We start from the raw sequence: 27,701 nt of genomic DNA, 5'->3' as shown, positions 1-27,701 counted from the left end.
CCAGAGCCCAGCGGGGAGAGTGGCTTGGGAAAGCCAGCCAGGGCCCAGCGGGGAGAGTGGCTTGGGGAAGCCAGCCAAAGCCCAGAGGGGAGGGTGGGTTCGGGAAGCCAGCCAGAGCCCAGCGGGGAGAGTGGCTTGGGGAAGCCAGCCAGAGCCCAGCGGGGAGAGTGGCTTGGGGAAGCCAGCCAGAGCCCAGCGGGGAGAGTGGCTTGGGGAAGCCAGCCAGAGCCCAGCGGGGAGTGACTTGGGGAAGCCAGCCAGAGCCCAGCGGGGAGAGTGGCTTCGGGAAGCCAGCCAGAGCCCAGCGGGGAGAGTGGCTTGGGAAAGCCAGCCAGGGCCCAGCGGGGAGAGTGGCTTGGGGAAGCCAGCCAGAGCCCAGCGGGGAGGGTGGCTTCGGGAAGCCAGCCAGAGCCCAGGAGGGAGAGTGGCTTGGGGAAGCCAGCCAGAGCCCAACAGGAAGAGTGGCTTGGGGAAGCCAGCCATAGCCCAGGAGGGAGAGTGGTTTGGGGAAGCCAGCCAGGGCCCAGGAGAGAGTGGCTTGGGGAAGCCAGCCACAGCCCAGCAGGAATAGTGGCTTGGGGAAGACAGCCAGGACCCAGCGGGGAGAGTGGCTTGCGGAAGTCAGCCATAGCCCAGCAGGAAGAGTGGCTTAGGGAAGCCAGCCAGGACCCAGCGGGGAGAGTGGCTTGCGGAAGCCAGCCAGAGCCCAGCGGGGAGAGTGGCTTGCGGAAGCCAGCCAGAGCCCAGCGGGGAGAGTGGCTTGCGGAAGCCAGCCAGGACCCAGCGGGGAGAGTGGCTTGCGGAAACCAGCCATAGCCCAGCAGGAAGAGTGGCTTAGGGATGCCAGCCAGGACCCAGCGAGGAGTGGCTTGCGGAAGCCAGCCAGAGCCCAGCGGGGAGAGTGGCTTGCGGAAGCCAGCCAGAGCCCAGCGGGGAGTGGCTTGCGGAAGCCAGCCAGGACCCAGCGGGGTGAGTGGCTTGCGGAAGCCAGCCAGGACCCAGCGGGGAGAGTGGCTTGCGGAAGCCAGCCAGAGCCCAGCGGGGAGAGTGGCTTGCGGAAGCCAGCCAGGGCCCGTTGCCCTTATTTAGTGCTTCCTGACATGCTAGTTTCCTTACTTCACAAATGCTACACAAATAACTCGCACATAGGAGAGAGGAGCTTACGACGACGCTTCGGTCCGACTTGGACCATGTACAAAGTCACGCTAACAGAAAAGAGTGAGGAAGCCAGCGTGACTTTGTAACTGATCCAAGTCGGACCGAAACGTCGTCGTAAGCTGCTCCTCTTTCTCCTATATGCAGGATATTTGAGTATTGTTCCAGTCATGGTACTGTGCTTTTTTGTACTTTATAAATGTTAGTTCCTTTACTTTATAAATGCTAGCTTCCTACGTCTTTCAAAGAAGTGGTCGAAAATTAAAAGAAATTTGACAAGTCTGAACACTGATGACCTGTAGCACGAGGTCTAGCACCCTTATCCAGGGCCAGAGTTGAGTACACAGCACCCCGGATCACTGAGGCAACAAGAGTACACAGCACCCCGGATCACTGAAGCAACAAGAGTACACAGCACCCCGGATCACTGAGGCAACAAGAGTACACAGCACCCCGGATCACTGAGGCAACAAGAGTACACAGCACCCCGGATCACTGAGGCAACAAGAGTACACAGCACCCTGGATCACTGAGGCAACAAGAGTACACAGCACCCCGGATCACTGAGGCAACAAGAGTACACAGCACCCTGGATCACTGAAGCAACAAGAGTACACAGCACCCCGGATCACTGAGGCAACAAGAGTACACAGCATCCCAGATCACTGAGGCAACAGAAGTGCCCAACACCCAAGTTCACTGAAGCAACAATCACCCACATCATACTCACGGTTTAATACACTACACACAACACTACATTCGTAAATTACAGTACACACAAGACTGCGAAATACATTACAATAAAAATAATTACGATAGGATGGGCTGTTACGTGATATCCACTCGTAACCTGTCTGTTTCTCCCACTACATAACACTTTTTTACTGTCTAAACCTTTCCTCGAATAAGCGTCCCCAATTGTATGTAGGCAAGTGTCCTTTTGTAAGCAAGTGTCCTTTCCATAACCATTTCATTAGTTCTTTACTGATAGAGCAAATAACTTAGGGAAGTTACCAATGAGAAAGTGGTCTACCCTGCCCAGTGAGAAAGTGGTGTACCTTGCCCAGTGAGAAAGTGGTCTCCCTTGCCCAGTGCACCTGTACACGCGCACGCACGCGCGTATAACTGCATGAGGAAGAGGTGGAAGCAAACATACAACTTCAAGGAGCAGGTAAGACAAGGCCAAAAAGGCCAGAAATCAGTAATGTATTTCAAATAATGATACCCAGATGTTGCACATGGGTCTTAATTTTATCACAAAGTAGTTTATAAGGTGATGTCAAGAGCTGTGTCTCAACCCCCCGGCAAACAACTCTGAGTTCGTAAAGTAAAAGGACACAAGTGCAACTAATGTGACATTTATTGTGGCAACGTTTCGCTCTCCAGGAGCTTTATCAAGCCATTGTAATGGCTTGATAAAGCTCCTGGAGAGCGAAACGTTGCCACAATAAATGTCACATTAGTTGCACTTGTGTCCTTTTACTTTACATATTGTCGGTAATTCTACCAACTTTATTACAACTCTGAGTTCACAAACAAGCAAATTACTGTAAGCACACACAGATCATCTAACTTCAGCCAACAAACTTCAATAGAATTCAAGAACTTGAACAAAGATTCCGTCATAATTTTATGCAGAGCCACTACCTGGTCAACCACCTTTTAAGAACAAATCAAATATCATTATTGCATTTTTCGACGTTGGAGAATGTGTGTACAAACTCGAAAAGACACAAACATTTGCAGTCAGAATAGTCCCAGTACTGAGCTGAATATAATATAAAGTTAGATTGATAACAAATGCACAAGAAACATGCAGGGAAACCTACAAATTCAGATTTGTCATTAGGACGGGAAATACTTCTTTTAGTCTTAATATGATAGGAAATGGAATAGGTTAAGTGAGGCAAACTCCTTACACAGTTTCAGGAGTAAATATACCAAGGACCAGGAAAACAAGAATCAGTAATAGCTTCCAAAAGCTTTAGCTGGAAGGTCCTGGAAAAATCGACTTAACCCCCATAAAAGTAAATCAGGAATTACAGTACTACTGTGCGGCGAAGAGACGAGTGAAGTTTCGAGTGTGTACATTACCATTTACTAAGTTAGCGGAAATCTGAGAGCTGTGTCAAGGCTGGCAAGCGGCCCATATTTACACCCAGGGGACGAGACAGTTGCTGTGAGAGCACCTGACTGACCCTCACCTATAAGTAACGAATGCTGCAAACTTTCCATCAAGGTAGTCCACATAAATTCAAATTAAAAATATTTATATTTATTAAGGATGTAGGTAAGACTAGTTGACAATGTAATCCAAATGACAGGAAACAAATAAAAAAAATTAATGGATTTTTTTTAAAGAGGTTAGACAGATAAAAGAATGAAATGGATTTGCAAAATCGCAACGACACGACTGTAAACAACTCGCAGCACGGAAGTTTGGAACCCACGGCAATCCAGTCCTAAAACCGCCATTAGGGAAGCCTGGCCTCAGACCACACTGTAGGATTAAAAAGTCCTCGTAACCGGTTAAAGCACAGGTAAAACAACAAGAGTCACAGCAGTGAGGGAGAGTAGGCAGGTCCGGAAGCGTGGATTACGTCATGGCCTGGTCACTGGTATGGGTCCGGGATACCCACTACTACTACTACTACCCTCCACGCCTATCTCACCACTATGGTACTTCCTCTACACCACACTCAATTAATACCTCTTTTATGAATTACAACTGAGTATTACAGTAGCTGTGTGCTGTACCAACACCAGCTCCTCCTAGGTTATTACATGTACATGATATAAATGTAAGAAATACGCTGCATTCTTAAGTAAAACTTGTCTTGGTTGTAGTATGTACGTCAACTGGCCCTTGCGTGGGTGTCAACCTGCGAAATATGGGTAAGGTTGTACATGCGCGGCCGTACGCTCTCCAACACTCTGAAGATAAAATAAACACAACGTTGGAAATTACTGCATAATTTAACAAGTGCGACTAGAAACCCAGGCTTGGAAATGGTGCAGGGAACATACAGTATATATACACATACTGACGTACACACATACTGGCTAACGTACGCACATACTGGCCGACGTATACACATATTGACTGACGTACACACATACTGGCCGATGTACACACATACTGGCTGACTTACACACATACTGGCTGACGTACACATATACTGGCCGACGTACACACATACTGGCTGGCATACACATATACTGGCCGACGTACACACATACTGGCTGGCATACACACACACTGGCTGACGTATACACATACTGGCTAGCATACACACATACGGACGCACAAACATACTGCCTGACGTACACACATGCTGGCTGGCGTACACACGAAATGGCTGAGGGTATGGACACTGTTACACAAATTTCTAATTTCTAGCTATGTGTAAGCTTCGTGTATCAAGTGATGAAATCTGTCAGTGGCAACATGAGAAGGTGCGAGGGATTAAGGGGAATTAAGAGGCCAGAGCGAGGGTGTTAAGAGAGTTGAGGATACGATACCTGAAGGACGTTTTCGGGGGTCAATGCCCCCGCGGTCCGGTCCCAGACCAGGCATTCTGGAGGATCAAGGTCTGATCAACCAGGCTGTTGATCAGATCGTACTTTTTTATTAAACAAAATTGAGCACACAGGAGTGTGTTCGTACCCTATTCTAGGTGATAGTTACCGTCAGCATGAGCTGGGAGACTTCAGTAGAGCAAAGAGGATATCGTCAAGGATTTCACTAAGGGTTTAGTACCTACGGCACTTATTTAGCGAGAACAAAAGCTACCTACATTTACCCTGACACAGGTGCATTTAATGAAGCTTTACTTCTGGAAGTGTGAGAAGAATAACGAAATGGCACAGTGTGGGGGAGAGGGAAAGTAAAAAGTTCGTATTACAGTATTAAAGTTTATGTTATTTAAGTGCGAGTGGTTTCAGCCTTCGTTACCTTCATCTAATTTTTGTATGAGCTTGTATGTTAGTGCCGCCTGATTCAGGTCCCTCACTTACGGTATGATTCGCCCGGTGACGTAAAGATAAAATATTTCTTTTCCCTTTCTATTGTATTTTACTTGTCCTTGCCCTGGGTGACACCTCACTTCACCCTCCACTCCACTCCTCAAAACGAAGGCTGCTTTATCCTGTATGGGTAACTTTTATCGATTCTCGTGGTGTTTTAGAGTGTACTCTTCTTTATATTTGTGGTTATCAGTATTGATTTCACTATTCTGTTCTCACCTATTTCTTAAGGGCGTTCAGTCGTTATTTGTATCTCAGGATCCTTCTGGTAACCTACCCGTTTTTACTCTCATCCCACAGGTTTGGCGTGAGTCACCCACACGTGAGTTTAAAAAGGATATATTACTAATTTCAAAGCTCCACTCGTTCTACTGTGCTCAGTGTCTGCTCTGTGATTACCCTGCTTCTGTATGTCCAGCAGTCCACGCTTTCATCTGGAGTATATTAGATCAACTGGTACCGACTACATCTTCGGAAACTCAACACCTTGATTTACTCTGGATGCATTAATGTTGAGCACAAGGTCCGGGAATTCAAGCAGCCCGGACTATCATGCCATCTGCAGAACTGGTGCCAACCATCACAGGGTATTATGTGGGGAGAGTGCCTGTGTGATTTAAGACTTGCAACAGCAAAGAGTGTACTGAAGTGGAGAGGCTGACAGCGAATGACACGCAACTCGTGTTGATGCACACACACCTTCAGCTTCCCTGCCAGGCCGCCTCCACCCACATACATGCACGGTCACACCTCTTACATACACACATACATTTGTATAAGTTTCTACCTACCTGATGACTGTTCCAAGATCATCCGACACAGTAACTAGAATCCGAAATTCCTATTAACTTGCAGAGGTTACGATGAGTATGCATCCAAAATGAGTAACACACTACAGAGCTGTGTAATACGAGTGTGTACACTACAGAACTGTGTAATACGAGTGTGTACACTACAGATCTGTGTAATACGAGTGTGTACACTACAGATCTGTGTAATACGAGTGTGTACACTACAGGGCTGTGTAATACGAGTGTGTACACCACAGGGCTGTGTAATACGAGTGCGTATGTATATACTGTTAACCGCATTAACCTGGTAAGACAAGTGGTTTACACGTGTTATAAATGTATGCAAGATGTGTAGAGTTGCTTGCAATATGGGCGACGTGAAGTGATTAGCAGTGAGATTTGTGCTTTGCAGTGCTTCCACTCACACTCTTAACTGCTTTTTAAAGGATTTTAATGCACCAGTCCAAGTTTGAATTGGTTCATTCTAGTTGGTAAGGTTTTAAATGTAAGACCCGTGTTCAGTTTGCCAGCATAAGGTGGGTGTGGGTGCTAAAAGCAGTGCATAAATAACCATCCTATGTGATGAAAGTGTTAGATAAACACAGTTTGTGCTGTAACCTTGTAACATCTCATATACAGTAGATCTGCGTTACCGCATGATGTGACTGTATTAATGTAAAGATGAAAATATAAAAAGGCACTAAGAAATATACGAAAAAGTGAGCCGGAACACAGAGAACATTCGTACTCAACTTCTAACAAGAGGATGGATCTAGCCCAGGGAAAAAACAACGATGCTGAGCTAGTAAACTTCCATACACAACTTGTATTGCATGTACTGGAGATTAAAACAATCGTGGTAGCCAGAGGATTCCTGGAGGAAAGAGTTAAGTCAGCAAATGATAACAACAGTTCAAGATGATCATGGGGAAAGGGGGAGGGGGAGAGGTTGTTCTGCATAGCATTCACACAAGTGTTGAGGCAGGTGTAGTGTTGTCAGGTGTAACTGTCTTCTCGTGATACTGACCTGTTTACCTGGTGGTAGTTCTGGGGAACATCCACATCACTTCTCCACGTAAACTTGCTATCAAGCCAGCATGTGTAGACAGGCTGAAGGAACTATCCAGTCATTTACATTTAGTAGTACTACCAACAAATATGAGTGAATATATGTCAGTAATCAACAGTCGAGTTCATGCTTAAAAGACTTGCAGCTGTGCATCAGACTGCTTCATAAAGTGATGCTCATAGCCACACAACAGGTTGAATGGATTTTTTTTTTTTGCAGCTGCGCATCGGACTGCCTCTAGAAACGATGCTCACAATCAGACCAATGATCTACTGGGAAAAAATCTATGTAGGTGCGCATCAACATGCCTCTAGAAGTGATGCAGTTGCATAATCACGAGTCACGCAAACTTTGCAGCTTCAGTAATACAGGTGCAGCAAACTAATGGACAGGAAACTGAGCTACATATTTATCCCTTCAATACTCACCACCAAGCATCACTCTTACCTTCATAACTTGATCCTCTTATAAATAACGGTATATTTTTATCATATGTATCTTGAATTTTATATCTTTATAGACTGCTGGTTTAATAGGTTCGTCCAAATTATAAACAAAGACACTATATGACACTAGTTTCATGAATTAGCATTTACAACTAATATATAAATAAGCACGATACTCTAAAAGCAAAAACCCACAATTTTTTTCCCCACATTTTAACACTGTTTTTACAAATTTTCTTTCAAATGAAAATGACACACACACAGAGTCTCCCTTAACTTGGGAAACAATATGAAACAATCAATCTCAAAATGAGAAAAAATTCATAAAAATTACCATGCATGAGCACCTCCCCTCCCCATCTTCCTCAACAAGTAGGTCTAACAGTAAGACGAGGGTCAGCAAGGCTTTGCAGCAGCATCCATGTGTTTTAGCATTTAAAGAGCAGTGAGTCCTCAACGCTGAAGGCTCTTCCCAACTCAGAAAAGACAATAAACATGGACTCACAACACAGGATACCCGAGGGACGCCCTCCTACGAAACATTTCGTTCACGTTTTCACACCCATCTACATAATTTAGTAGTCTACAAATATACGTGTATTATGTGCCGAATATGCCAAACTGGAGAGTAAGGCCTAAAATTCACTTGGAAATTCACTATTCTGTCACTGTGGTTATTGTGTGTGTGTGTCTGGGGGGGGGGGTGGAAGCAGGATTTGATGAAATAACTTTCACTCTGATACAGAGTTTGCAGGTTCGAGTCATGCTGTGGACGTAGACAATGTTTATAAATAATTCCTCCTGTCTGCGAATTGTTAAGCCAAACATTCACAAAAATACAACAGAAAGTAAAACAACATAGGTAACTCAGAGCTACATCTCGAATACTTCGTCCAGCTCCCCTGCGGTGGGGCGCGTGCCCAGAATGCTGCAGGCATTTCCTCTGTGGATCGCAACACTGAGTCTCTGAAAGAGGAAGCTGGTCGCCCTGTGGTCCTTGGTTTCTATGATGAGCTTTTCACCCAGCTCTTTGAGGAACTTTAGTATATATATATATATATATATATATATATATATATATATATATATATATATATATATATATATATATATATCGATCGTGCCGAATAGCTAAAAACTGGTCAAACTTCGCAAAATGAGCATAATAGAACAAATGAGAAAGAATGCAATAGGTACGCTAAAGCTAACTATAGACATGGCCTCCAAGAGGAATTGCCAATAGTTGCTGTCTTTAGAAAGCAACACAAGTGTAATTATTGAAATGCTTCATCAGACTGTGCTGGCTGCAAGCTGCCAGCACTAACAGCCTGAATCTTCTGATACCAGGAGGTAGAAGTAATGGATTCAGAGGCGCTCGTCCGAAAATATTCCTGTTTTGCTTTTATCTAAAAATATAATTTTTTTTTATGGATTAATACTGTTGTTTGACTAGTATACATGTGTATACCTATGACAGGCTTCGAGAGTTTTATTCCCGCAGTCCAATCTGAGACCAGATTCCTCTGTTGATGCCTGTTGATGCCTGTTGTGGCCTGCGGCCTGAAGGCATATGAAGACATCACAGCCTGGATGATGTGGTACTTGGTGCAAGAACTGGTCCACTTTCCATTATTTGTCCCGGCATTTTTCTTGTGTATGATTTCAAAAGGCTGAAGATCCTTGGACCACAGAGGTTGATACCAGAAGACCTAGTCTGGGACCGGAAATGGCAACAGGTAGACAGTTCTCATATTTTGCTTATGGCTCTTCCGCTATTTACTTTCTTATCTAAGTGTTCCCATACCTTTCACTCCAATACATTGAAGAGCAGGTTGGGGGTGAGAGGAAAAGTACTCCAGAAGATAAAGGAAAGTACTAAAAGGACACAAGACTGAGTGACTACGAGAAGTGGCATCAGGTTAGCTTGGGGTTCGGGGAAGGCTGTGGAATTTACAGAGATGGGACCGAAAGGTCAATCAGCACTTTTAAGCGATAACAACTCACATCTAGTCAACATCCACACACCCACTCCCACCCACCCACACCCACTAAAAACCACAGGCGATTTCGCCTGCCTAAAAAGGGATTGTTAGTGTGCAGCAATGTTCCAGTCTAGATAGAGCAAATGGCTTAAATACTATCATCAGTAGCTTCGAATTATCTAGTTATCCAGCCTTTCAATTTCTTGTGTTTATCAGCAACTGTTGTGATTCTTGAACATTACATATGACGTTTGCAAGAGAAGTCCCCTTCACATTTCTCTTCCACAGTATTTAGTGCCTGCCTTGGTATATACCCCAGTCTGGTTCGTAATTCTTCAATTTTTCCACAGCGGAGCGGAGGAGCTGAAATCTGTAGTCAATGATCATATAGCTTTCTGTGACCGTGACCCACTGGAAGACTTGCTTATTTCAGTTTGGAGATTTGCTTTGTCCTCAATAGATGCCACTATCATACAGATTCTACTATCGTCAGCAAAGGTTCATACAGTGCTTTCTCATTCTCATATACACGTCGGATATGAGAATGAGAAACTGAGGCAAGCATTGTGCCTTGAGGAACAGCTTTTCACTGTGGCAGCCTTTGATTTTACTGTGCTAGATTATTTCTTTACGTCCGATTTATGAAAGATTAAAAATCCATCTACCCACTTTTCCAGTTATCAAGCATCCCTCCTTGAAGGGCGCTATTCATATTACATCGTTTATTTTCTAAGGCATTCACACAGGAATAGCTCCGTATGTGGAGCAGGGCAGGTATGAAGACTGCTATATATTTGAACCACTTGTAGTGCCTTGAGTGATGGAAACATTGAAGGTAAAGGCTTACATGTTGAGGATTACGAGGGAATCATCCCCCCCCCCCCCGTGGGAGATTCCTGGACCAGACCGCTTTGTTGGTGCCTGATCAGTCCAAGCTAACCACCACAGTTCGGCTGATCGGGAAATGCCTGGATAAACTTTAATTTTATCTTGTAAACATAGGAGTATCTACTTGTTGGTTCACGGATCATAGCATCCTCGGCCCGGTCCCAGAACAGCCCTCCTGTTATTAAATACCCTTATGTTTATTAAAGGAGTCTTGCATGTTTTATACCAATTGAGATACCTTATAATGTCTATGCTTGTTGTACCCCTGCATTTTACTGGAGCATTCTGCAGTCTACGGAGCCTCCCGCCCTCCAGAGCGGAGAACTGGAACCAATCCCTGCAGTATTTCACTGGTATAAATTATGATGCACCTTCTCTCCTGCATTCGTTGACTTTAGGCATTTCTAATAATTCCAAATTCTTCGGATCGTGGAAAGAGCTCAGGGGACAAATGATCACCGGAAATACTAAGATTAGCAGGTCAAACGCCGCTACTGGCTATTACTTTACCTAGGGCATGTTGTCTGGACTGGCTGCAGCTTAACACCATCACAATGGTGCACCCTTATACCACAGTATTGAACCCTAACAAATGAACAATGTTGCACCCTAGCAAATCAACAATGATGCACCCTAAAAACACAAGGAGGCCGGGTAGAATTCAGAAAACTTTCTATAAATAAGTGATCCATGCAACTTTCACTTACGCCGCCACCTGCAGACTTGTCTGGCGAGTTTCTTCCGCCTCAACCGCTTTCTCACTCTCTACACACACCACCACCACCACCACTTGTATTTTAATACATCCACGTACCCACTACTCTTAACATACCTTCACCTATCCTTAACTCAACCACCTACCCTGCACCTTGAAATACACCCCACTTATATCTCTATCACGTACCTCAGCCTTAGACACTGCTTCTAGTGAGAACATCTTATCTACGTCAGATATGAGTCAGACAGCGCACTGCTAGCACTAACAAGAAGCATGAGCCCTGGTCGGAGACCAAGCTGTGGGTGGAGCAATATGATCACCAGACTGGACTTCGAGAGACAACAAGCAAAGCTTTTCACCCTGGCTGCCCTTTAAGAGGAAACTGGACAAGCTCCTCAAATCAGTTCCTGACAAGGTAGTTTGTACACTGGACTGCGTGCAACCGGCAGTAACAACCCGGGTGATTATACCTAATCCAGCGGGAATCCTAGTCTGGGACCGGCCAGCGGGGGCGTTAACCTCCGGAAGCATCCTTAGTGTATCCTTTGGTTTTACTTATCAATTACATTTAGGTCATATTTGTTAGAAAGTTGAAGATCTATCATTAATTTTTCTTCAAGTTCATTTGCATACATTTGTGTGTTATTACACCATGGTCTTACATGACCAAGACTTTTGCAGTCTATGTATATTACGAGTGAACTGCGCTTGTTGTATTGCGTGGCAAATACGACGAGTGTAAGGAACGATAAAAGAGTTCGAGGAGAAAGTTGTGAGATCTGAAGAGTTTTGATATGACAAGATTCATTAGCTCTCGTGTCAATAAAATACTGCAATTACAAAAAAATATATATAAAGTAAAGAGTTGGAGGAGTAAATGACAAGGGTATAAAGGTAGAATCAATATGGGTACTCACCACCGTGAATGACAAGAGTAAGAAGGTAGCATCAACTTAGGGTACTCACCATCTATTATGGGTGCTGATCGGTCGTTAGTGACGCTCTTCTTGAGTTTGGTGCCGCTCCTGATGGCTGAGAGGAGGGCGCTACGGTCGTCGCCGCCGCCGCCAGCCTTGGGCAGAGGCTGGCCACGCCGCTGGAAGCCTCCTCCAGGCGCGGGCGGTGGTGGTGGTGGCGGAGGCATCACCACGCACCTCACCCACCCTGCAACAACAATACAACTCTCACTAACTCATACACATTATTAATAACCAAGGAAGGGAAAGGTACCTTTGATGAGTTCCAAGAGTTTTTCTACTCCCAGAGCCCGACCTTGGGCCTGGCTCGTCTAAATCTTTAGATAAGAGCCCAACACTGCCATCAAAGCTCCCTCCTTGATCAAGGCAGTTCATCATGTACACCAACATCACGTATAAGGCAATATTAAAGATCTATTACTCTAAATACCATCATTCTAACAGACAAATTCTTGCAGACGTTAATATCAGTAATGTAGTACAGTGGCATAGTATGGGCATCACTTACATGTTACTGTTAACAGTTATGTCTGTGTAAACAACATTCAAGTATGATTCAAAAATGATTCATGACCGTTGGGCATAGCGCTCGAAGGAACAACCTAGTTCATCTCAGTTCAAATCCTGGAGTCGTAAGGTATGGACGTACGTCACTTCTCTCACTGTACTCACATATTCCCCCAATAAACTGCAGAACTACGAGTAAACACTACTTTTCAATCATTCTGGGGGAAGCCATCATCCATGCCCTGGTAAGGTGTAACAAACGTTTCAAGCTCGAGCAAGACTTTGTTTTCTGTCTCAAACATGCAGATGACAAGTAAATCTTGCAGGCAGGATAACGGGCAAATTTTACAAACCTCTTACTTCAATAAACCCTTTTCTTTACGCCCCTGCTTTGGAGGCCTGATCTGAGCCCGGGTCGCGGGGGCGATGATCCCTGGAACCACTAAGAAATAAGACCAATATTTATGAACTATAATGACCTTTCAGCAGATATGGATCGTCATTTTCCGCATCTCAACTCGCGTATTAAAATACTCGTTTAATACAACCGAGATTATCGTCCAAACAGTTCACGCACTATTCTGACCAGAGCTAAATGAATGCGGGAAAAGGTTGTGTAGCTCTCAGCAAGTTACAGCGGAGAACTTTCAGCAAGTCAGCAGGAGGTAAGTACTATGATTATGCGAGAGCTCTCAGCAGGTAATAGGAAATAAGACCTACATAAGAGCTGTCAGTAGGTCAGCTAGTGGTAGGCAATAAGAGCTACGTGAAAGCTCTCAGCAGATCAACAGGTGGTAGGTAATAAGAGCTAGTGAGAGCTCTCGGCAAGTCGCAGGTAATCAGTGAAATAACAGCAACAGGAGGGACGCCTTGCATCAAGCACACAGTTATGTGGAATCAACCCCGACCTCACCTATGACATACTTGCTCCCTAGGTTAGTTAATGGGGGCATAGTGACTGCTGATCAACTAGGCAGTGATGTTTGTGTTAGGGCTTATGACCCCTCATCAGAGGGCTTGTAAGCCAGTCATCAGAGAGGCCTGGCCTCAGGCCGGGTAGAGTAGAAAAACTCTTGAAAACATGCATAGGTAGTGGTTATAGACAGAATAAATAACAATAGTTTTTAATACAGAATACACTATTCTATGCCAAGATTTTATGAAGCCTCCAGCCCTCCCTCCCTCCCTGAGGTCACCTACCTTAGTTTGCTATCACTACCTTAAAACCTGCAGACAGAATTACTATCCTGTGCCAAAAGCAATATCCTAATAAAGTATGAGAGATGACCTCACCACAAGCTTCTACAGTTTCCAGTACAGACCAGTACCTAAGATATGAAGGGTAACCAGACAGTCCCTCTCACCTGATAAATTTTAAGTGGGCTCTAAGTCTTTTATCTGCTCTTATTATGTATCAGTAAGGTCAACTATCACATGTAAGTTATCATGAAGAAAATTATCTTCATGTATATCGCCAATATTTTTTTTTATCAGGTAATAGGTTATGGACAATTTTTTTGAGTGGGCTTCTATGCGCGCACAGATGCGCAGCCACCACTGTCAATAATTATCTGATAGATCATACACTTAAAAGAAAAAGAAACTAAATAACCGAAAACAAATATCAAAGAGCCCAAGCTACAAACTTGTAAAAATAACATATATATAAAAATTCCCAGATATATTAAGCTGATGGGCAGCATGTGATTCAAGGGAGAACAGTCAGTAATATGATAGTATGAGTCGTCTCTGGTTGTTATCTCTTCTGATATACACTTGATTACTACCAGCAGAGACGTCAAGCAAAACCCTCAAGCAACACGTACCTTATACTTGAATGACTCACTGCTGCAGGTATACACTGTCTTTATATAACACTTAGAAGTAAACAACGTCAAGAGGTTACAACTGCCCTCCCTGCCAATAATAAACAGCGCCACTCCAGCCTACTAAAGGCTCAGGTCTACAGTACAGATCCTTATATCACTCGTGATTTAAGTCAAATATTAGGTTTCAAACAATGCTTAGGAGCTGAAACTACCAATATGGCAGCACGAACTCCTTCATTTCACAATACAAAACTTCAGTAGGGTCTACCTACTTGGAGTGTTTCGGGGGTTAACACTCCCGCAGCCCAGTCCCAAGCCTACCAGTGGATGGACTTCATTAAGACAAAAAAAAAAAGGTATTTTATTAAACGTTTTAACCACTGAAACCATAATGGAATACTTAATGTCTTCATCGCCTTGTCTCCCAGCTTGGTCTTAACTCATTACTTCATGTATGGAACCCATCCAGTGTCATGACAAGGAAACAAAGCTAGCGTGTGGTCCCATAATCAATGTGCTCCATTAAAATTCAAAGACCTTGTTTGAGGCTAGCCCACAGGGGCGCTGATCCCCGCAGCTATTTCTAGCTCATATAGAGCAAGGTAGCAGCAATAAGTAGTTATACCTAGTTTGTTAAGCTACCATGCACTGTGACAGCCCACTAACAGCAGGTGTAGCAATAGATCAGCACATTATAAATAATGACGAATAAGCAGACTGCACAACGACAACACATTAATGTTATCAGGTAGACCCAGGTGGGTATCAGGGTCATGCTCATGACTATTTAACTGCCACATAAACTTTCTTAGCGTGTGTTTACCATTAACTGATCCAGGTGAAGTTCAAGAAAACTGGAGTTGCCACACCCCTACCTCTGGTTATACATACAGTCATCCAACCGTTGTTGTACAAACGCAGTTTTCACTGTACCACAACACTCGCTTACCTTCCAACTGGTGAGATTTGGAAGAAAAACAGTTGCATCTGATTTGGTGGGATAAAACGCAAGCGACCTCGGCGGAGGCTTTGTATCTATGACGATGAAAAAAACAATCCAGCTTCAAAATACTTAACTCAATCTTGATTGCGGTGAAATGCGTCCTTTCAGAACGACCTAAGCTGGTAATAACCACCTTTAAAAAATATTGTGGACCAAATAATTTTAACCTAAAATATACTAAAGTCAAACCTAGTTAACAGCCAATATTCAGTGTACAGGAAAGGAAGGGCAACATCCGACAGCGGGAAATAGACAAATATATTGGAAACAGGACTACATCAAGCGGGCGAGCTCAAGCAAGGAACACTGAGAAGCCAGGTTAGAGTGATTTCCAGAGCCATGATACAGGTTTCCGGAGGCACGGTAGATGTATCTTAAGCCATGGTAGAAATTTCCAAAGTTATGGTAAACGTTTCCAAAGCCAGGGTAGAGCTCATGTCAAACATGACAGCACATTAAAACATCACTAGCAACCTTCTCTGACATGTATGAGACAAAGTACAAGCACTTGTTATGCACATCCACTATGTAATGGCCCATATTAAAGCAAATATTCTTTGTTAGAAATATCACACCGTTGAAACTGTCTACCTGCCTCGAGCCTGTCTGGAGTATGAACGCCCCCGTGGCCCGGTCGCCGACCAGACCTCCCGTGGTTCAAGGCCTGATCAACTAGGCTTTTTACTGGTCACACAGTCCTGTTTACAAACCACAGTCCGGCTGATCAAGAACTGATTTTAGGAGCCTATCTAGTTCCCACTTGAAGAAATCAAGGGGTATATTGAACAGTCTTGGGCCCCATACACTTATTGTGTTGTCTCTCAGTGTATTCTTGGCACCCCTACTCTTCAAAGGAGTATATCACACAGTCTGCCAAGCCTCTTGCTTTCGTAGAGTGATTTTTGCATGCAGATTTGGGACCAATCCTCTTAGATTTTCCCAGGTGTAGATTATTATGCAGCTTTCTCGCCTTCGTTCCAAGGAGTACAGGTCAAAAGAATAAGTGTTTCCGGCAATTTAGGATCTTGACTGAACTTATACGCGCAGTGAAGGCTCTGTGCGTTCTCCAGATCTGCAATTTCACTCATCTTAAAAGGAGCTGTTAGTGTATAGCAGCATTCCAGACTAGAGAAAAGTGACTTAATGAGGACCATCGCTGGCTTGGCATCACTTATTTTATTAATGGAAAGCGCTAACTCATTAGGGCCACACAGGATCTTTTTAACTAGAAAGTAATTAGGTTTGATCATAGAAAGGAAAGGGTAGCTTCGTTTCCTTGTATGAAAAGCCCTTTACCGGTATCATCTAGGTTCTCGGCACGCACGCACGCACGCACGCACGCGCACGCACGCACACACACACACACACACACACACACACACACACACACACACACACACACACACACACACAACCTGACGACACTGGAGGACAGGAGAGATAGGGGGGACATGATAACGACATACAAAATACTGAGAGGAATTGACAAGGTGGACAAAGACAGGATGTTCCAGAGATTGGACACAGTAACAAGGGGACACAGTTGGAAGCTGAAGACACAGATGAATCACAGGGATGTTAGGAAGTATTTCTTCAGCCACAGAGTAGTCAGTAAGTGGAATAGTTTGGGAAGCGATGTAGTGGAGGCAGGATCCATACATAGCTTTAAGCAGAGGTATGATAAAGCTCACGGCTCAGGGAGAGTGACCTAGTAGCGATCAGTGAAGAGGCGGGGCCAGGAGCTCGGACTCGACCCCCGCAACCTCAACTAGGTGAGTACACACACACACACACACACACACACACACACACACACACACACACACACACACACACACACACACACACAGATGCCATCTTTTCAACGGGGTATCAGATCCTGAGGAAAGACAAGAGGGAACAGAGGGGGTGGAGGAGTGGCACTGCTCATCAAAAACCAATGGGATTTTGATGGGCTGGAGAGAGGTGACAGAGAAGCAGCAAGAGACTACATAGTACGAAAATTTCAGTCTGGAGGTCCCAAGGTGGTAATTGCAGTGATGTATAACCCACCACACAATAGCAGGAGGCTAAGGCAAGAGTATTATGAGAGTAATAGAGCGATGGTTGATGCACGGGCTGAAGTGTCCAGAAGGGCTCATGCGAGCAGGGCAAAGCTGTTGACTGTGGGTGACTTCGATCACAAGGAGATCGACTGGGAGAACCTGGAACCACATGGGGGCCCAAAAACGTGGAGAGCTAAGATGATGGAGGTGGTACTGGAAAATCTCAGTAACCAACACGTAAGGGACACTACCAGAGAGAGAGGAGAGGATGAACCAGCAAGATTGGACTTAGTATTCACCTTGAGTAGGACAGATATTGAGGATATCTCATATCCAGGACCCCTTGGGGCCAGTGACCATGTGGTTCTAAGCTTCGAATATATAGTAGAGTTACAAGTGGAGAGGCAAGCAGAAAGGGCAGGACGAATGAAGCCAAACTACAAGAGAAGGGATTATGAGGTGATGGACTGATTACATCGTCTTCAAGAAGGGATTATACAGGGATGAAGAATTTCCTGCATGGGGATCAGTGGGACAGAAAACTGGCAGAGAAGTCAGTAAATGAGGTAATGGAATATGTAACAACGATATGCAAGGAGGCTGAGAAGTTTGTACCCATGGGTAACAGAAATAACGAGAAAGCCAGGTTGAGCCCTTGGTTCACCTAAAGGTGTAGAGAGGCCATAACCAAGTGTGCTAGAGAAAGGAAACAGTACAGAATGCAAAGGACCCAGGAGAATAGGGAGAGCAGTCGTAGAGCCAGAAAAGAATATACACAGGTAAGAAGGGAGGCCCAACGACAATACGAAAATGACATAGCAACGAGAGCCAAGAAAACAACAGTCAAGGACCAGGTAATCAGACTGAAGAAGGAAGGAGGACAGCTCACAAGAAAGTATGTGAGGAACTCAACATGAGATTCAAAGAAGTGTTCACAGAAGAGAAGAAGGGACTCCAGAAAGACTGAGAAGTGGAGTACACCATCAAGTGTTGGACACAATACATACAACCGAGGAAGAAGTGAAGAGGCTGCCAAGTGAGTTAGATACCTCAAAGACGATGAGGCCGGATAACATCTCTCCATGGGTCCTGAGAGTGGGAGCAGAGGTGCTATGTGTAGCATTAACACCTCTATCAAAAGAGGGCGACTATCTGAGGTATGGAAGACAGCAGACGTAGTCCCTATTTTTAAAAAAGGAGACAGATACAAAGCATTAACCTACAGACCAGTGTCACTGACATGTATAGTATGCAAAGTCATGGAGGAGATTATCAGAAGAGTGGTGGAGCACCTAGAAAGGAATGAGCTTATCAACGACAACCAGCACGGTTTCAGGGACATGAAATCCTGTGTCACAAACCTACTGGAGTTCTATGACAGGGTGACAGCAGTAAGACAAGAGAGAGGGGTGGGTAGTGTTTTCTTGGACTGTAAGATGGCATTTGACACAGTTCCACACAAGAGATTAGTGCAAAAACTGGAGGACCAGGAAACGATAACGGGGAAGGCGCTGCAATGGATCAGGGAATACCTGTCAGGAAGACAACAACAAGTCATGGTACATGGCGAGGTATCAGAATGGGCGCCTGTGGCGAGCGGGGTTCCACAGGGGTCAGTCCTAGGACCGGTGCTGTTTCTGGTATTTGTGAACGACATCACGACAGGAATAGAATCAGAAGTGTCCCTGTTTGCAGATGATGTTTAGTTGATGAGAAGAATTCAATCGGATGAGGACCAGGCAGAACTACAAAGGGATCTGGACAGGCTGCAAGCCTGATCCAGCAACTGGCTCCTGGAGTTCAACCCTACTAAGTGCAAAGTCATGAAGATTGGGGAAGGACAAAGAAGACCGCAGACGAAGTACAGTCTAGGGGGGCCAGAGACAACAAACCTCACTCAAGGAAAAGGATCCTGGGGTGAGTATAACACCAGGCACATCTTCCGGGGCGCACATCAACCAAATAGCTGCTGCAGCATACGGGCGCCTAGCAAACCTAAGACTAGCATTCCGACATATCAATAAGGTATCGTTCAGGACCCTGTACACCGTGTACGTTAGGCCTATATTGGAGTATGCAGCACCAGTTTGGAACCCACACCTAGCCAAGCACGTAACGAAATTAGAGAAAGTGCAAAGGTTTGCAACAAAGCTAGACCCGGAGCTAAGGGGCATGTCCTACGAGGAGAGGTTAAGAGAAATCGACCTGTCGACACTGTAGAACAGGAGAGTTGGGGGGGATATGATAACGACATATAAAATACTAAGAGGAATCGACAAGGTGGACAGAGACAGGATGTTCCAGAGATGGGACACAGCAACAAGGGGATACAGTTGGAGGCTGAAGACTCAGATGAATCATAGGGATGTTAGGAAATATTTCTTAATTATTATTATTAAGGGGAAGCGCTAAACCCGTAGGATTATACAGCGCCTGGGGGGATGTGGAAGGCATTCAGGCTTAATTCGGGGAACTGGAGCACAGATCCAATTCCCTAAATCAAGAGCCCCTCACCAACATCAAGGAACCTTCCGTGAGGGGAATATTTCTTCAGTCACAGAATTGTCAGGAAGTGGAATAGTCTGGGAAGTGATGTAGTGGAGGCAGGATCCATACATAGCTTTAAGAAGTATGATAAAGCTCATGGAGCAGGAAGAGTAACCTAATAGCGACCAGTGAAGAGGCGGGGCCAGGAGCTATGAATCGACCCCTGCAACCACAACTAGGCGAACACACACACACACACACACACACACCAATGAAGAAGTGTGAGAAGCTGGTGAAGAGGCAGCAGAACTACATTCTCGGCACCAACACCAGAGAAACGCATGTACCAGAGGACACACTATCTTAGTGCAATATCAAGAGTGGTGGGTGCACCCACTGTGATACCTCCCGCCTTCATTACAACCTCTCACCTGCACCTGCCTGCCTCACCGATATTTAAGGACAACTTTAATTTACCAAGACTACTTGCCCACACCTCACTTTGTACACTATACTAATTGATATTATCTGTATTTAAATGTAGTCATTTATATTACCAGTAAACTAAAAAATATAATTAATATATGGTAGGTAGGTAGGTAGGTATACAACATGTTCTTCTCTTCGGCTAAGTGTGTCAAAGTCCTGTTTTACGTTTTGCAGTCCAGTAAGACAGATGATTTTTTTTTTTTGTAATGAACATTTAAGGGACAGCCAGCCATATATTATCTAGCGTCCGATTTCATTCGTTTTTTTTATTCTTTAAAAGACATGTAATTCGTACAAATTTCACCCTATACTCCAGTGTTTCTTTATACTTATGTTTTCCAGACCTCAGAAAAGAAACAGCGTTTGTCCGGTAACATTAAAAAAAAAAAAAGGGAAGGGTATGTTGGCATTGTTTCAATGCTACTGTTGTTATTGACTGATAAAATAACTTCCATACTTACCTTCACAAGGTCAAATATGCGTGTACTTCTTTAAAGGCGCTGAAACATACTAGTTGGTAACTGAACACGAAAATAATGAACTACTCTCTCAACTTCACAATTTTGTTTTAGGTTTCTTTTTTACAGTTTTAATAGTCGTTTACAGTGTACTCTTGTCTACATGTTATTTCTATATAAAACTGGCATTTTCTTTTAAAAAATTAGATTATTATTACTATTATTATCATTATTGTTGTTATCAGTTTTTTTTCTACATGGAGAAATATTTCTGATCTATATTTACTTGTAGACATCAGGATAAATACATTTTTCGAGTGAATTTCAAACTGCAGGATAGCTCTGTGCACAGGAAGGATTAAGTTTCAGACTCAAGAAGGCGACAAATGGGTAAATTTACATTCAAAAGTGAGCAGACCCTTTCCAGGTGGTAGTTTTGTCTAAGGACGGCTTTCGCCTCTCAACTGTTCACATACATATCCATCTTCAATAAAAGTCTCACTTTCGTTCACGACTGTGAAAATTTTCCAGTTACTTTGGAAGCTTTGTGCGTATCATTATCATGACAACCAGCGATACAGCCGACGATACCTTGCAACTAAGAGACCGTCTGTATACACTATACTCTCATGTATATACGAGATTATATGCATGACAGTCTGTAGCAACATGTGTGGCTGACACTGACTGACACACACGCACAAACACACACACACACACACACACACACACACACACACACACACACACACACACACACACACACACACACACACACACACACACACACACGGACACCTGGTCCAGCAAATGGCTTCTCGAATTTAATCCTGCCAAATGCAAAGTCATGAAGATAGGGGAAGGGCACAGAAGACCACAGAGTATAGGCTAGGTGGCCAAAGACTGCAAACCTCACTCAAGGAGAAAGATCTTGGGGTGAGTATAACACCGAGCATGTCTCCGGAAGCACACATCAATCAGATAACTGTTGCAGCATATGGGCGCCTGGCAAACCTGAGAACAGCATTCCGATACCTTAGTAAGGAATCGTTCAAGACACTGTACACCGCGTATGTCAGGCCCATACTGGAGTATGCAGCACCTGTTTGGAACCCGCACTTGATCAAGCACGTCAAGAAACTAGAGAAAGTACATAGGTTTGCGACAAGGTTAGTTCCAGAGCTAAGGGGAATGTCCTATGAAGAAAGATTAAGGGAAATCAGCCTGACGACACTGGAGGACAGGAGGGTCAGGGGAGACATGATAACGACATATAAAATACTGCGTGGAATTGACAAGGTGGACAAAGACAGGATGTTCCAGAGAGGGGACACAGAAAAAATAGGCCACAATTGGAAGTTGAAGACACAAATGAGTCAGAGAGATATTAGGAAGTATTTCTTTAATCATAGAGTTGTCACGCAGTGGAATAGCCTAGAAAATGACGTAGTGGAGGCAGGAACCATACACAGTTTTAAGACGAGGTTTGATAAAGCTCATGGAGCGGGGAGAGAGGGCCCAGTAGCAACCGGTGAAGAGGCGGGGCCAGGAGCTAAGACTCGACCCCTGCAACCACAAATAGGTGAGTACAAATAGGTGAGTACACACACACACACACACACACACACACACACACACACACACACACACACACACACACACGTTTGACACAGTTCCACACGAGATTAGTGCAAAAACTGGAGGACCAAGCAGGGATAACAGGGAAGGCACTACAATGGATCAGGGAATACTTGTCAGGAAGACAGCAGCGAGTCATGGTACGTGGCGAGGTGTCAGAGTGGGCAACTGTGACCAGCGGGGTCCCACAGGGGTCAGTCCTCGAACCAGTGCTGTTTCTGGTATTTGTGAACGACATGACGAAAGGAATAGACTCTGAGGTGTCCCTGTTTGCAGATGATGTGAAGTTGATGAGAATTCACTCGATCGAAGACCAGGCAGAACTACAAAGGGATCTGGACAGGCTGCAGACCTGGTCCAGCAATTGGCTCCTGGAGTCCAATCCCACCAAGTGCAAAGTCATGAAGATTGGGGAAGGGCAAAGAAGACCGCAGACGGAGTACAGTCTAGGGGGCCAGAGACTACAAACCTCACTCAAGAAAAAAGATCTTGGGGTGAGTATAACACCAGGCACATCTCCTGAAGCACACATCAACCAAATAACGGCTGCAGCATATGGGCGCCTAGCAAACCTCAGAACAGCATTCCGACATCTTAATAAGGAATCGTTCAGGACCCTGTACACCGTGTACGTTAGACCCATATTGGAGTATGCGGCACCAGTTTGGAACCCACACCTAGCCAAGCACGTAAAGAAACTAGAGAAAGTGCAAAGGTTTGCAACAAGACTAGTCCCAGAGCTAAGAGGTATGTCCTACGAGGAGAGGTTAAGGGAAATCAACCTAACGACACTGGAGGACAGGAGAGATAGGGGGGACATGATAATGACATACAAAATACTGAGAGGAATTGACAAGGTGGACAAAGACAGGATGTTCCAGAGATTGGACACAGTAACACGGGGTCACAGTTGGAAGTTGAAGACACAGATGAATCACAGGGATGTTAGGAAGTATTTCTTCAGCCACAGAGTAGTCAGTAAGTGGAATAGTTTGGGAAGCGATATAGTGGAGGCAGGATCCATACATAGCTTTAAGCAGAGGTATGATAAAGCTCACGGTTCAGGAAGAGTGACCTAGTAGCGATCAGTGAAGAGGCGGGGCCAGGAGCTCGGACTCGACCCCTGCAACCTCTACTAGGTGAGTACAACTAGGCGAGTACACACACACACACACACACACACACACACACACACACACACACACACACACACACACATGGGGCCAGGAGCACTGAATCTGACCCCTGCAACCACAAATAGGCAAGTACTGCGTGCCGCTAGCAACAATCTTCAAGTCTATCGAAACAGGGCAACTGCCAGAGGTAAGGAAGACAGCAAGAGTGTTTCAGTTTTTAAGAACGTAATCAGATAGGCAGCATTAAACTACAGACCAATGTCACTGACATGTAATAGTATATAAAGTTATGGCGATTATCAGAAGAGTGGTGGAGCATGTAGAAAGGAGTGGGTTCAATATATGACAATCAGCACGTCTTCAGAGATGGAAAAGTTTGTCACAAACCTACTAGAGTTCTAACAGAAGTAATACGGGAGAGACAGGAATGGGCAGATTGCATTTTCTTAGGCTGTAAGAAGGCTTTTGGCACAGCAGCGCATAAGAGACCTACTAAAACTAGAGGAGTATGCAGGATTAACAAGAAAAGCACCGCAATGGATCAGGGAATATCTGACAGGAATTAAACAAGTGATGGTCCGTGACAATGTGTCGGAATGGGTGCATGTAACGAGAGGGGTTCCACAATGATCAGTCCTACGGCCGTTGCTGTTTTTTGTATACGTGAATGACATGACAGAAGGGATAGAGTCAGAGGTATCCCTGTTCGCAGATGACGTGAAACTAATGAAGAAAATGCAGGCAGACGAGGACCAGGAAAGGCTACAAGCCTAGTCTGGAATTTAACCCAAATACAATGTTATGAAGCTTTGGGAAGGACAAAGAAGACCGCACACGGAGTACAGGCTCGGAGAGCAAGGGCTGCAAACCTCACTCACTGAGTACCTTGGGGTGAGTAACATACCGAGCATATTCACTGTGGCGCACATCAACCAAATAACTGCGGCAGCAAATGCGCGTCTGGCAAATCTAAGAATAGCGTTTTGACATCTAAGTAAGGAGTCATAAATGGCAATGTACACTGTGTACGCCAGGATCATACTGGGGTACGCAGCACCAGTATGAACCCTCACTCATATCACTCAAGCATATCAAGAAACTGGAGAAAGTGCAGAGGTTTGCAACAAGACTAGTCCTCAAGGTAAGCGGTATGTCCTACGACAAGAGGTTCAGGAAACTCAACCTGACGACAATGGAGGACAGGAGGACTATGGGGATATACTGACAAGTACAAAATACTGAGAGGAATTGACAAAGTGAACAGGGACAGAATGTTTCACAGATGGAAAATAAGAAAGAAAAAAAACTCAGATGAGTCAGAGAGATGTTAAAAAGTATTTCTTCAACCTTAAAAGTTGTCAGGAAGTGAAACAACCTGGAAAGTGAAGTGGTTGAGGCGGGATCCATACACAGCTTTAAGAGGTACAAGGTTCTTACAGCCGTCCAGCGAAGAGGAGGGGCCAGGAGCTGTGAATCGACCCCTGCAACTACATATAAGAGCATACACACTTCAGGGCCATGAGCAGAGCCTTGACCCCCTGCAACCGCAAATAGGTAAGTACATAGTACATCAGTGGCTGCTCTACAATTTTTATATAGGAGGGGTTAGGGGTGCCATTCTGGTTGACACGGGTGCCAGTGAACCTGTCTTGAAGCTGCGTTATTATTTTTATTTGGGGTGACTTTGGAGGGATTAACGAAGATTATGGAGACTTCAGTACCCTTGCCCCCGCCAGAGAGAGAGAGAGAGAGAGAGAGATAGAGAAAGAGAGAGAGATAGAGAAAGAGAGAGAAAGAGAGAGAGAGAGAGAGAGAGAGAGAGAGAGAGAGAGAGAGAGAGAGAGAGAGAGAGAGAGAGAGAGAGAGAGAGAGAGAGAGAGAGAGAGAGAGCAAGACATCCTATTGGGGCAAGTGTTCCACAAGGAAGCGTGCTGGGACCATTGTTATGGAATGTCTACTTCAACGACCTTCTTCATCTCATCCCAGAATCCCATGCATATGCAGACGACTGTACACTGACATTCACTTATCCAAGAGAAGAAATGCCAGCTGCTCTAAGCTACATCAATCACCAGCTGAGAGCTATGTCAGCTTGGGGAAATAGATGGCAAGTAACATTTGCACCTGAGAAAACGCAAATGATGATCGTCTCTAGGCACCATGATGGTAATGCTGGTGCAGTAGTAAGGATGAATGGGAGGGTGTTGGCACCTGGAGAAGAAGTTGATATCCTTGGGATGAAATCTGACTCCAAACTAACCATGAAGAACCACGTTGTAAATCTTGAAAACAAGGCAGCCAGGAAGCTTACAGCACTTCGCCGTATCTCGCATCTGCTTGACAGTAGGGGTTGCAAGATTCTATACGAGGCACAAGTACGCTCACACCTTGAGTATGCTCCACTTTCTTGGTTTGCCTGCCCCCCCCCCCCGTCTCATCTGCGACTGCTTGACAGAGTAGAGAACAAGACGTCTCATCTCTCGCCTGGAACCATCCTGGATAGATCTGTCATTTCAGCAGAGCCTTCAACACAGGAGGGATGTGGGTGGCCTTACTGTTATGTACAAGGCCAATATTGTCAAAGTACCACACTTGGATCCACTTCGAAGACAGCGTGAAACAAGCTTTTATGCCACAAGACGGGCAGAAAGCAGCAACTTCACTCTAGCTGTAACCTTCTCCATCTGAGATCATATATACCCAGGATGACTCGAGTATGGAACACATTCGTACATCATAATGATGTCAACGAGATAAAGTCAGTTGATCAAATGAAAATGCTGGAGCACAGATGGCTCCAACTTCATCCTGTTCCCTACTTGTATGTCTCATAACAATAAAAATGCTTTCAAATGAAATGATGTAGGTAACAACTCTTGGTTTGCCAATAAAGTATGAAACATATTGTTTCATACTATGGAACAATGCTCTTCTCCAGACTGAGGGACTGACCACCTCAAAACTTTAAGGGTGATGGACTGATTACATCGTCTTCAAGTATCTTCTGCTTCTATCAACTTTTCTGTACTTGACTGAAGAAGCCTACTGTGTAGGCGAAACGTTTCATAATAAAGATACCTAACTGTTGCATATGTGTCTTACCTAACAACCTGTCGGTATTTTATACCATTTTAATGTTCAAAGTTAGGAATACTTAACCTGTAAATAGCTTGTCAATAAAGCTAGGGATTCTTAACCCAACCTGGTCAAACCCTATGTAAAAGAGAGAGAGAGAGAGAGAGAGAGAGAGAGAGAGAGAGAGAGAGTACTCACTCACCTAGTTGAGGTTGCAGGGGTCGAGTCCCTGCACTGTGTGTGTGTGTGTACTCGCCTAGTTGTACTCGCCTAGCTGAGGTTGCAGGAGTCGATTCCAGGCTCCTGGCCCTGCCTCTTCACTGGTCGCTACTAGGTCACTCTCCCTGAACCGTGAGCTTTATCATACCTCTGCTTAAAGCTATGTATGGATTCTGCCTCCACTACATCGCTTCTCAAACTATTCCTGACTACTCTGTGGCTGAAGAAATACTTCCTAACATCCCTGTGATTCATCTGTGTCTTCAACTTCCAACTGTGTCACCTTGTTGCTGTGTCCCATCTCTGGAACATCCTGTCTTTGTCCACCTTGTCAATTCCTCTCAGTATTTTGTATGTCGTTATGTCCCCCCAATCTCTCCTGTCCTCCAGTGTCGTCAGGTTGATTTCCCTTAACCTCTCCTCGTAGGACATACCTCTTAGCTCTGGGATTAGTCTTGTTGCAAACCTTTGTACTTTCTCTAGTTTCTTTACGTGCTTGGCTAGGTGTGGGTTCCAAACTGGTGCCGCATACTCCAATATGGGCCTAACGTACACGGTGTACAGGGTCCTGAACGATTCCTTATTAAGATGTCGGAATGCTGTTCTGAGGTTTGCTAGGCGCCCATATGCTGCAGCAGTTATTTCGTTGATGTGCGCTTCAGGAGATGTGCCTGGTGTTATACTCACCCCAAGATCTTTTTCCTTGAGTGAGGTTTGTAGTCTCTGGCCCCCTAGACTGTACTCCGTCTGCGGTCTTCTTTGC

The 27,701-nt window shown here is 44.8% G+C and overlaps 1 protein-coding gene across 1 annotated transcript in view; it reads right to left on the bottom strand.

Moving 5' to 3' along the window:
* The window catches only part of LOC128690760 (WAS/WASL-interacting protein family member 1-like), a 169,535-nt gene that overhangs the window by 133,043 nt on the left and 8,791 nt on the right, over positions 1-27,701 (bottom strand). Inside the window, exon 2 of the mRNA XM_070088323.1 lies at positions 12,042-12,239. Coding sequence (XP_069944424.1) covers positions 12,042-12,219 — 178 coding nt within the window. The 5' untranslated portion in view covers positions 12,220-12,239. The remainder of the gene's footprint in view (positions 1-12,041; positions 12,240-27,701) is intronic.

This window comes from Cherax quadricarinatus, chromosome 24 (genome assembly GCF_038502225.1).
Source record: "Cherax quadricarinatus isolate ZL_2023a chromosome 24, ASM3850222v1, whole genome shotgun sequence".
Lineage (NCBI taxonomy): Eukaryota > Metazoa > Arthropoda > Malacostraca > Decapoda > Parastacidae > Cherax > Cherax quadricarinatus.
Note: the sequence above shows the minus strand (reverse complement) of the source record. Positions and strands in the feature narration are given on the sequence as shown.